This window comes from Trachemys scripta, chromosome 10 (genome assembly GCF_013100865.1).
Source record: "Trachemys scripta elegans isolate TJP31775 chromosome 10, CAS_Tse_1.0, whole genome shotgun sequence".
Taxonomy (NCBI): domain Eukaryota; kingdom Metazoa; phylum Chordata; order Testudines; family Emydidae; genus Trachemys; species Trachemys scripta.
The window spans coordinates 16,293,791-16,306,076 of NC_048307.1; the positions used below are offsets into that span (position 1 = coordinate 16,293,791).

General features: G+C 40.4%; 1 protein-coding gene across 1 annotated transcript in view; it reads left to right on the forward strand.

Annotated features, from left to right (window-relative positions):
• The window catches only part of DNAH3 (dynein axonemal heavy chain 3), a 120,820-nt gene that overhangs the window by 30,441 nt on the left and 78,093 nt on the right, over positions 1-12,286 (forward strand). The window contains exons 15-24 of the mRNA XM_034784789.1: positions 1,379-1,502; positions 2,179-2,332; positions 3,406-3,550; positions 4,068-4,279; positions 4,552-4,643; positions 6,493-6,607; positions 7,246-7,362; positions 9,244-9,423; positions 10,768-10,904; positions 11,680-11,881. Of these exons, the coding sequence (XP_034640680.1) occupies positions 1,379-1,502; positions 2,179-2,332; positions 3,406-3,550; positions 4,068-4,279; positions 4,552-4,643; positions 6,493-6,607; positions 7,246-7,362; positions 9,244-9,423; positions 10,768-10,904; positions 11,680-11,881 (1,478 nt within the window). The remainder of the gene's footprint in view (positions 1-1,378; positions 1,503-2,178; positions 2,333-3,405; positions 3,551-4,067; positions 4,280-4,551; positions 4,644-6,492; positions 6,608-7,245; positions 7,363-9,243; positions 9,424-10,767; positions 10,905-11,679; positions 11,882-12,286) is intronic.

Below are 12,286 nucleotides of genomic sequence, written 5' to 3' on the forward strand. Positions count from 1 at the left end.
TGCGCCCAGCCCCTGGCCAGTCGCGTCTGGGCTGCTGCCCAGCTGTGGCTTCCCACGGGGGCCCCGGGGGTGGGGGAGGCGGGCCCCGCCCCCCCCCGTCCCGCTCGGGTCCCGCAGGGGAACTAACAGGCCTGGGCTGCCGATGCCTCCGCCCCGGGGCCGCCGCGGGATTGCACCAGCTGGGCAGCAGCCCAGACGCGACTGGCCAGGGGCTGGGCACAGCGTGCTCACTGCTGGGTCCCCGCAACAGGCCCGGGCTTGAGGGGTTCGAGCCCGGGCGCCAGAGCCACAGCCGCAGCCGCTGAGCTTGGCCATCGGCCGCTTCCTCCCCCCGCGGCAGTGGGAGCTGCAGCAGCGGCTGCTCGCAGGTCCCGCTGCCCAGGGGGGAGAACAGCTGCCGCCTGGCCCTGCGGGCTGCCCCCCTACTCTCCCTACCGCCCAACTGGACCCTGACTGCACTGGGGCCAGGCCGGACTCTCACTCACCCTGGCACCGCGCTTCCCCTGCGTCTCCGGGGCCTCCCTCCAGAGCTTGTGGAGGGAGGAGGAATGGTGAGCCTGGGGAAGAGGCGGGGATTTGGGGAGGGAGCCAATGCGGGGAGGAGGGGGCGGAGTCGGGGCAGGGTGGGCGCGAGCACTTCTGGGCTCCGGAGAATTTCCTTGTTTGTCCAGTGTCCCGACCGCACATTGGTCGGGACGCGGGACAAACAAGGAAATATCGGGACAGTCCCGATAAAATCGGGACATCTGGTCACCCTACGCAGCGGAGCTCCGGGTCCTTTAAATCACTGATGGAGCCCTGCCGCTGCTACCCTGGGGCTCTGGCAGCCGGGCTCGGGCAGCGCTTTAAAGGGCCGGGGGTCCCTGCAGTGGCAGGAGCCCTGCGCTCTTTAAAGCGCTGCCCGAGCCCCGCTGCCTGAGCCCCGGAGTAGGCGGCTGGGCTGGGGCGGCACTTTAAAGGTAAAAGTCCCGGGGCCTGGGAGGCGATTTAAAGGGCCTGGGGCTCCAGCCGCTGCAGGGAGCCCTGGGCCCTTTAAAGCGCCAGCCTGGGGAAGCCGGTTTGGTCCGGTACGCCGGACTGGACCAGCTTACTTTCACCTCTGCATGAGGATCATGCTAGGCCTGATTTTGAGACCAACTTGGTCTGCAGTTTTATTCCCACAAAATTACAAGTGAAAACAATTGCAAATGCAAAATGACACCCCAGATTATTTGTGCTTGCAGCATTCCACTCACAAAAATATGGATGCCACTTTTTTAAAGATGTGTCACTTTTTCCTAAATGTAGTCTGAACTGTTCTGCTTACTCTTTATAATGACTACTTCTACATCACTGCTCAAAGGATAATTTCCAAAATGTGTTTTTTTTTAAATTGTAGATGAGGACATAAAGCTGAATAGTACTGTTTTTCACTGGCCGGAACAGATTGAGATAATCTTTGAAAATAGCAGAGCCCAGTTGTTTAGCAGGAGAGATCATGCAGAGATTTCTCTGGTTAAAAGGTATGCTATTAAACTAGGACATATCCTTGAACTAGGTGTTTAAACTTAGTTAAGCAAGTGAAATGAAAAGGCTTGGGACCAACAAAAAGGGAGGTATTGGCAAGTCAATGGAACTGGTAGTGGGAGGAAAATCTGTCTTCTAGTACTGTGGGGTTTTAAACCATGTTTCAGAAAAATATAAATAAGCAGGATGGGCTAGATTTTTTCCCCTATCCCTGAATAGGTCTAAAAGGATGGAAGGAAGGATGGTGCTAGGATTTTCATAATTTCATCCCATTATTCCTCATTACACCCCCATATACTATGCTAAAATCTTATGTTCTTTCCTTGTTGTTTGTACCTTTCACACATCTGTAAAAGGCAGCAAGGACTAGTCCACTGAGCATGGGACTACATTTTAAAATGAGTCCTGAGTTCTAATACTGTCTCTAGCACTAATTTACTGCATGGATATGGGCAAATTAATTAACCATTGTGTCTCAGTTTCTTCATCTGTGAAATGGGCTGTTGTAAGGATTAATTAAATAATTAATTAATGTGTGTTTGCAGGGGCATCTTTACTTACAAATCCTAAATGTTGAGGTTAGACTTCACTTGATGATGCCCTTTGTAATTTAAAAAATAACCAAAAGCCTGAAAAATGTAATATTACTGAGCTGTCTTTGACTCTAATTAGGTGCGCCCAGTTTGAGGCATTACTTGAAAGTTATTTCAAAGAAGTAGAAAGTTACAAGAAACGGGATGTCATGACCATGGACGAAATGAAGAATAATGTTGAGAAATTTAATGAGTTGGTTAAGAATCTGGATAATGCACTAGTGGAATTCGAGGCAAGTAATTATCACCTGGCTTAAGTGAAAAGTTTATTTGTAATGTGTGTTAGGTAAGATAGGTGCTTAGGTTCATTTCCTGTTTTTTCATGGTTATGGGCACATATATTGGAGTTGGCTTTGAATAATTTTCCCAAGTTCTCAGATATCTATTGCCAATATCCTGCCATTTCCATTACTATTGTTGTTTGTTAAAGTTGGTTTGAAAAACTGGACACTCGACAAAAAAATTCATCAGAAATTAATTTCTTTTGGGATTTTTGTCAAAATTTTGAATTTGAATTTTTTTCTATACCTGCATCATCCTCTCTGCTCACAAATCTGGGTCCTTGTGAAGACAGGGTTCCTCAAAGTCTAGGAATAGGGGGAGAAACATGTGCAGAGATGGCTCTTATCTCTGAACATGGCCTCTAAAGCTCAGGGCTGGGACTCAAAAGTTCTAGGTTCAGTTTCTGGCTCTGCCACAGACTTCCTGTGTGACCTTGGGTAAGGCATTTAATCTCCTGGTGCTTCAGTTCCCCCATCTATAAAATGGAGATAACAGTACTTATTTTCTCCCAGCCTTTCTCTCTCTTGTTTATGTTGATTGTAAGCTCTTTGGGTCAAGTTTATGGTCTCTTACTATGTACATGTACAGCACCTACCATCTGGTCTTGCTTGGAGACTTTGAGTGCTATTGTAATGCAAATTAATGAAAATAATAATCATAATGGATAAAATTGACCAACATGCTTAAGTGACATAGGGTCCTAAGTATGCATGTCACTTCTGAAAATGGGAGTTGGGCTCCCGTCTCTCATTGAAAGCCAATGATACTTGGGATCCTAAATGTCTACGTCATTTTTGAAAATGGGATTTAAAGTCAGATTTTTCAAATATATTTAGGCACCTAAAGATGCTGATAGTTGCCTAATGGGATTTTCAAAAGTCCCTTGGTTCCTAACTCCCTTTAGGTATCTAAATACCTTTAAATATCTGACACTTAAGCCCTATTGAAAATGTTACTCAGTGTTCCATAATAGGATTCTTACATAACAATTGGACTTCTTAATGGACATTTTTTTTTCTTAAAGGCTATTAATAAAGAAGAGGAGTTACTTGAGCGGGAGAAGAGCCAGTTTCCTCTACTGCAAACTATAATTGTAAATAAACAACCCTTTGAGCAACTTTGGGTAACAGCTTACAATTTCCATACTAAGTCTGAGGAATGGATGAATGGTGAGGACAAGAGCTGGATAAAATATTTCTCACAAAAAGTTTATATGATGAAATTTACCATATTTGAGTTGTCTGAACTTCTGTAGAATTCTATAGAATTACAGCCAGCAATGTCTTGAGAAATAGTTGGGACCAAGTCCCCAAGTTCCTGAGATTGAATCTGTTTGTGATACTGATTTGCTGTGTGGTCTAGGCAAGTCACTTAATTGCTCTGTATCTCCGTGTCCCTATCTATAAAATGAGAATGCTATTACTTACTTACTGAGCTCATGCAGATATTGCAAAGATTAAGTAGTGGCTGTGTATAAAACATTTTGAAGAGGTAAAGCACTGTATATAAGTGCCAAGTATAATTGTGGGCCTGGACCTGGTGTTATTTTAAGGTAGTTTTCAGGAATTTAATTTGTTTGCAAATTTTCCTTAAAGGAGAATGATAACAAATGCCTATAAATGAATCTTTTTAGTAATAACTTGGCACTAAGATCTTCTTGCTGCTCCTTTCTAATTATACATGCAGGATCTCTCCAAGACTTGAATTCTGAAGAAATTACTGAGGAAATTGGAAATATGTGGAGGACAATGTATAAATTAACTAAGACTTTTGCAGACCTGCCTGGACCTAGACGCTTAGCAGAAAATGTGAAATTTAAACTTGACAAGTTTAAGCAGCATATTCCCATCCTGTCTATTGCCTGCAATCGTGGAATGAAGGACAGACATTGGGAGCAGGTGCTATAGAAATATATTTTAAACAATGAAAACATTCTACCTCAATAAGGAAATCCACTCAAAATTTACCACATGATGGTCTAATATTGAAATCCTTAAGGGTGCAGGCAAAACTCCCTGTCACAAAGTGGGAGTTTGGCCTGCGGGTAAAACTACAGAACGGGGGGAAATTATGTTGGTATTTCTTTAATTTTTATATCTTACCAACTACTTGATAAACCTTGGTTACAAATTTATGTGATGACGGTGCTTATTTTTTCACGTATTTTCAGATCAGTGAAATAGTAGGGTATGAAATAAGACCTGATGAAACTACTTGCCTTCTAAACATGTTGGAATATGGATTATCAAAGTACATTGAAAAGTAAGAAATACATCCTAAATCTAAGTCCTTAAAAGCAACCAATATATTTTATATGCTTTCATAATCAGATACCAAATTCTAGTGCATTGAAGCTTATTGGATTATTAATTATTATTATTATTCTTTTAGAGTTTACAAGGCTTTTCAAATTTTCACTGCTGAACTTTATCCACTAAGGATGGCACTTTCAAAAGTGTATAAAGAGCACAAGCCCCACTGAAAAACAATGGGATTTATGTATTTAAATTACTTAACTTCACTTCCCAACCCCCACCCAATCTCTACAAAGCTTTAATTTACAACCAAGCAGCAGCATTATATCATCGTGATTATCAGCAATAACTTGATTAGTTTGAAAATATAAATAAAAAATCCTTGAAATATATGCATATGCACTGTAGAGGAACAGCAGATGGAGCAGTGATTTTGGAATGGCCAGAAAACTTCTAGGCTATGAATGAATTATGCAGGTAATCCCTAAGAAGAGACAATACAACATTCACCACACTGTCATGTATTTGTCTTTGCCACATATTTTACAGTAAAACTGTTTTAGACAGTTTTAAAACGTATTTTTGGTACTATTTTTTATTACATTCTGTAGCTCGGAAGTCAGGTACCTTGATACCCAGTATCCATCTTTCAAGAATTATGGGCCTGTTTTCTATAATGATAAGCATGCAGTTACCAAAATTGGGTATATGCTTAATTTAACTTAGATTGTAGGCTCTTTTGGGCAGGGGGTGTGTTTTTCTTCTGTGTTTGTATAACTCCTAGCACAATGGGATCCTGGTCTTTAGGCACTACCATAATATATATGATATGTTTTATTATGAATTAACAAATATATGTGAAACATGCATTTAACTGACCACTTTTGTATGCAAATATTGGGCTGTAATGCACAGACACCTCAATGTGAAAGTCTGTAATTTTTCTCACATGTTTTCTCACCTAATTGCCTTTTTCCTTCCTGCATTGGAAGATTACTCTCATTCATTCATTCTCCTGCTTGTGGAATGTAGAGTACACACTTTGTAACCCCCGTCTCCAGAGAGCCCAGTTTCCTGCCAATGTTGCAGCTTTGTGTTAAGGCTGAGGCAGGTGAGGTGAGAAGCCATGACATCCCTCCAGCGTTTCGGCAAAGCCGTCCACAATGTCTTCCCCTTCCAGCTTGTGTTGGATCAAACACATATGGAGCAGATAGCCAAGCTATCTGAGCCATTATTGAATCACTTGGGATTGGAAGACACTAGAGGCTGGTTGGTCTGGTGCCTGACATCCTCATTCGTAATGCGATAAAACTATCATATGCCTTCAATACGTCATTGCTCTTTCATGTTGAAAGCATCCAGCTGGTGCATTGCGATTCTCTGTGATGGCCCAGGTTTCAGAGCCATACAAAAAACCAAAAGACACTGCTGCTTTACAGATCTGCATCTTACTCTAAAACTCAAACCTCAGTGGTTCAGGAGTAAAGTTAGCAATCAACATTACCCAAAAGAGCCACAGGAGTGTGAATTCATTGTTTCATTCACAGCAAAATGATTGACCAAGCATTATTTTATCAATAATTGGTTAATAACATATATTTGGTTACTAACATAGTAAAAGCATCCTGATTGGTTAATAACTTAGATTAGTTAATAATTAAATCACAAAGTGTTTAATATCATGTGCTGCAAAGAGCCACAGGAGACACATCAATGAGCCACTTGTAGCTCATGAGTTTCAGTCTGAGTATCACTGCTCTAAATGATATTTCTTTATTCAAAATCTTTTCCTTTTCCTCTTTAGAGTGTTGAGGTTTTTTTGCAATGTAGCTAAACCAAATTTCATTTTAATCTAGACTAGAGCCTATTGGAGCAGCAGCCAGTAAAGAATATTCCCTAGAGAAATCCATGGACAAAATGAAATCGGAATGGGCCAATATAAGCTTCAATTTTGTGAAGTACAGGGACACTGTGAGTATACATCAAACTAACAAATGTGTTGTTACAGAGAATTGATCTGAGTCTGCCTCACACTGATTCAGCAAAATAGTGGAATTATTCCTGATTTACAGTGGTATAACTAACTAAGAGGAGGAGAGTCAGGCCCAACAGACCATGTGAAGTTACCAGACTATCTATTTTAGGTACTTATATGACCTCCAATATCATAGTATCTGAGCATTTCATAGTCTTTGGCATATTTATCCTCACAGAATCCTTAGGAGGTAGGGAAGTGGTGTTATCCCTATTTTACAGATGGGGAACTGAGGCAAAGAAAGATTAAGTGACTTGCTCAAGGATGCAAAGGAAGTCTGTGGTAGAGCAGGGAACTGAATTGGACTCTCTCCGAGTCCCAGGCTAGCACCCCAACCACTGGACCCATCCTTCTTTCCCAACTAAGATAGAGTCTCCATGGACATTTTAGAAATGGGGGCATACAGCAGAGATACATTCCCATCTCTTCTGATATGTTACAGGCGCTCATTTGCTTCCATCCACATCTTAGAGAGACAGGGAATTACAGGCTAAATTTTTAGGAGTAAAATAGTTTAAGATCAATGAATCAGAACAACTGTCATTTGCCTTAACAAAGTCTGATATATTTACAGAATACCAGTATCCTGTCAGCAATTGATGATATCCAGCTTTTGCTTGATGATCACATTGTTAAAACACAGACAATGTGTGGCTCTCCGTTCATCAAACCGATAGAAACTGAATGCCGGGTAAGAGGAAGCTGGTTCGATTGAGTTAATACAGCTCTCATAATATGCTTTTCTCAAGTGCTTTGTGGTATTTTGGCATGAGAAGATGTTTAGAAACAGCTCAAGCTTATATTTTAAGAATTCAAATATTCATATTGTATTTTCAAAAAGCACTGAGCTACTGGTTTGCAAAGAAGCATATGCAAAGCTTGCCAGTACGCTGAAGGAAACTGTAATTGCATAGACAAGCCATTTTATGCATTTTTTTTTAGTTGTTTTATATTTTGGGAATAGGTCAGTTGCTTTAAACAAATTCTGCTAAGTTGTGTAATGAGTATTTATTTGGGTATGCCCAAATAAATCTGTTAGTCTTTAAGGTGCCACCGGACTACTTGTTGTTTTGATGAAACAAAGCCCTCCTACAAGTAATTCATTGATGGAAAGAGGAGTTAAATATAATGATTTCCCTAAAGGAAGCTTCCACAGAAAACAGACTTTTCCCATCAATATTTGATGATAATTTGAAGGCTTTTCTAACCTAATTCTCATGACTTGTCAACACTTCTAAATCCTTAATTCCATCCATTAGGACCTTGGCCCTGATCCTAGCAAGAGCTGAGGGCAGTGGGAGCAAATGCTATTTTAATTTATAGCCACCTGTAACAGTCCCCAAAGGGCTGTATGGCAGGTGGCGATTGCTGAAACATAATACATTCCTGGCTACACCTCCTCCCATAATACATTCCTGGCATACCCCTTACAAAGGGATCTGTGAGAGGGTTTGGCAAGGAAAGAGTGCCCAGTCCTCCTCATCTTACTCAGGCAATGCACCCATTGACTTCAGTGAACAATTTGGCTGTCAGCAGTGTAATATTGGGTCAAAGTTAATGAATATTCAGATATTTATTGTGTGTCTGGAGCAAAATTCAGAAGATCTCTATGTTTCTCCATTCTTTGTAAATCACATCATTGTTTTTTTGATAAAGACTAATTTTGAGGGTGTAAAATAATGTGCTACTCTGCCCACATGGCTTGTGTCATTTCATTGTCAAAATTATTTCAGGGGGTTTTATCTGATGCAAGAGACTGATTATTTTCGCAACAAACAAAGGGATTTTAGTCGTTAAGTTACAATTTCATTGTAGTTTGCGATGTTGTCATAGCTATGCTGGTCCCAGGATATGAGGGAGACAAGGTGGGTGAAATAGTATCTTTTACTGGACCATCTTTTATTGGAAATACAGTATTCTAAAGATTACCCTGGAAAACTCATATGCCTCCTTTGATGTGGCTGTTGAGTTCTTTTTGTAAATGTATGGTATTTGCTACTTAAAGGATTTGACTAAACTTTAACTTGGCTGCCTAATAAGAGTAAAAACAGAGGTATGTCGTACAAACCAAAAAAAGTCCATTTATAGAGTGTATCTGTGAACATGTCCAGAGGCAGTCACTCATGACTAAGAACAATACTTTCATTGAGAGCTTTAAAACGGTGGTGTTTATCTCCTGAAATGAACTAATTTACAGTCATACAGACAAAAAGTCCAATCTTGTGACCTTACTTACATGAGTAGTCCTTCACACAAGTAGTGCCAGTGGGACTGCTCATATGAATAAGTAATAAACACATGAGTGAAAGATGCATGATTAGTCCATGGTTTGTTTGTTTTTTTTGTTTTTTTAAAGTAGTTCTTTCAGACAAGAGTACAATATTATAGGAAAAGCTCTTAGGGTGGTTTGTTTTCAATCTCACATATACTGATAACAAAGAACTGTAACAGAGAAAATGTTGCATTAAAATAAGTAATTATCTGATATTTTACCCTCTGTTTATTCTGCTACTCAATGTACAGTTTAAAACCATTATTTGCAGACCATATGTGTTAAATGTTCTGTTTACAGGCATGGGAAGAGAAGCTTGTTTCAATGCAAGATATTTTAGATAGCTGGTTAAAATGTCAGGCAACATGGCTTTACCTGGAACCAATTTTTAGTTCAGAAGACATTATAGCTCAAATGCCAGAAGAGGGCAGAAAGTTTGGAATAGTAGACGCTTACTGGAAAGACATCATGGCACAAACAGTAAGTATTTGCATTTAATAAAGTGAAAAATATATTTATTTATATTTCATCAAATTAGTTTTAAGTAAGATAATTTGTCTGCTTATCCAGAGTCAGAGACTCAGATTTCGGTCATTGGAACATAGAACACAGAGTCCAAAACACCGTTAATGCCTCGTCTTTTAGCAAAAATTGTAGGTAAGATTACCTACCCTTTTGAGATTTCTGTAGAATCTAGACATCACAGAATAAATTACAGCTGATCTTTTCACATTAAAAGGAGTGTAATAACAGAGAGCAAACACAACTCTGAGGACAAGCACAGAAGAAGATAAATGTAGGGTGCTACAGGTGCATTTCATAGGACTTGCACTCCTGTTTGTGAATGAACAAATGACTATAAACTGGCTGTCCTTAGGCTTGAAATTAGACAAAGGTTTCTAACCATCAGAGGAGTGAAGTTCTGAAACAGCTTTCCAAGGGAAACAGTGGGGGCAAAAAAACCTAACTGACTTCAAGACTGAGCTTGATAAGTTTACGGAGAGGATGGTATGATGGGACTGCCTACGATGGCATATGGTCCCTTGGCAACTGTCAGTAGCAAATATCCCCAATTGCTGGAGACAGGATACTAGATGGGGAGGGCTCTGAGTTACTACAGAGAATTCTTTCCAAGGTATCTGCCTGGTGTGTCTTGCCCACATGCTCAGGGTCTAACTGATCGCCATATTTGGGGTCAGGAAGAAATTTTCCCCAGGTCAGATTGGCTGAGACCCTGGGAATTTTTCACCTTCCTCTGCAGCTTGGGGCACGTGTCACTTGTACTGTAAATGGTGAATTTTCTGTAACTTGAAGTCTTTAAACCATGATTTGAGGACTTCAGTAACTCAGCCGGAGGCTAGGGGTCTGTTTCAGGAGTGAGTGAGGTTTTGTGGCCTGCAATGTGCAGGAGGTCAGACTAGATGATCACGATGGTCTCTTCTGACCTTAATGTCTATGAATCTGTGAGTGCTGCAAGCCCAAGGCACAGATGACTGTGCATATAAATAGCAATTTGCTCTCCAAATCAGTATATATTTGAAAAGATACTAATGCCTATGGATGTGATCCTGCAAATTTTTTCACCGGTTACAATATTGTTGGTACTGTTTAATCTGCACAAAGCAATGGTCTTAAACAGCAATAACTGTCAAATACTGCATATATATTTTCCTCATGTGAGGACATTCAACAAAACAGTTTCTAACTTTCCATGCTCTGTAACATATTCTGTAGCCTTCCTTATCATGAAATAAAAATGAAACAAACTGACAAACCAAATGTGAACTTTTTATCAGTTTCTACACTGTGTTTCTTTTTATAAAGGTGAAAGACACCAGGGTACTTGTAGCAACTGAGCAACCCAGGATGTTGGAGAAGCTTCAGGAAGCAAATGTTCTCTTAGATGATATCCAGAAGGGGCTGAATACTTATTTGGAGAAGAAAAGATTATTTTTCTCACGGTAAATTGATTAACAGGTTCAACTTAGAGCAACAAGAACCATAAAAAGATTCTAATGCTCTCTTTGTTTGAAATAATTTTTATTGAGTTGGGGGACTTGTAGTTGTCACAGAACACAGTTCTATGCAACAAAAAATGACAACCTATTTCCCTTTCTAGAAATGTAGCCCAGATTCCCTGGTCCAGCTGAGTTATGCTTGGCCCAAGATTTGAGGGGGCAGGGAGGCAAAGGTGTCTTAGTGCAGCAGGAACTTGCAATGGAAAATATATCATCAGTTACAGTGTATTTTCAGTGGAACATGCCATCTTCAGCAGCTGATTGCACCCCCACCTATCGCTCCCTAAACCATGCCCTACTCAGCTGCACAGAGGTGAAGTCCCATGTAATTGCCCCAGAGGGTCTAAAGATTACCAGGTGATGGTGGAGAACAGGCAGTGTGCTACCTTTACAGTGTGCATGGCTGTCCCCCAAACCTGATTAGATTTTTCTCCCCTCTGTTTTGCATAAGGGGATGAATGTGATAACCGGCATGTAAAAAGATGTAATAGTTTTATAACTTTTAAAACTGCTCCATAAGTCCAAAGATCAAAGACTCACATGAACCCAAAAGTTCTTGAGAATAGTGCATTCCTCAAATCAGAGCAGGTAACTTCCCTTTTGTGATAAGTCTTTCTTACTTTAAGAGTTGGAGCAAATCCACACTCCTGGCATATAATAGCTTCTCAGATGATGAGTTTCATGTCTGAAAACTGCATGTGCATTGTCTTTTCAATAGGTTCTTTTTCCTGTCTAATGATGAGCTGCTTGAGATTTTGTCAGAAACCAAAGATCCCCTTCGAGTACAGCCACATTTAAAGAAGTGTTTTGAGGGAATCTCTAAATTAGAGTTTACAGAAGATCTGGAGATCACAGGAATGATCAGTTCAGAGAAAGAAACTGTTCCTTTCATACAGAAAATCTATCCAGTGAAAGCAAAAGTAATTTTTTTTTCTCTTATGACATTACATGAATAGCTGGTGGTAAAGGATGTGCTTTTGGGGAAATGAGCTTTAAAATACCAAGACCAGATTTTTAAAGGTATTTAGTTATCTAAAAATGCAGATAGGTGCCTACTGGGAGTTTTAAAAAGGAGTTAGGCACTTGGGCGGTGTTGAAAATTCTGTAGGTGCCTGTCTGCATCTTCAAGCATCTAAATACCTTTAAAAATTTGGCCCTTAGAACATAACTAAGATACCACATCACAGCTGTAACAAGAAATGAATGAAAATATTAAAGGTACCACTATAGGATTACAGCCTAGCCTTGTGGTCAAAAGGTGGCACAGTGGAGGTAGCAGCATGTAACAAGTTGAAGAAGCATTCTGCCTTCCTCAGGGCAGGAAG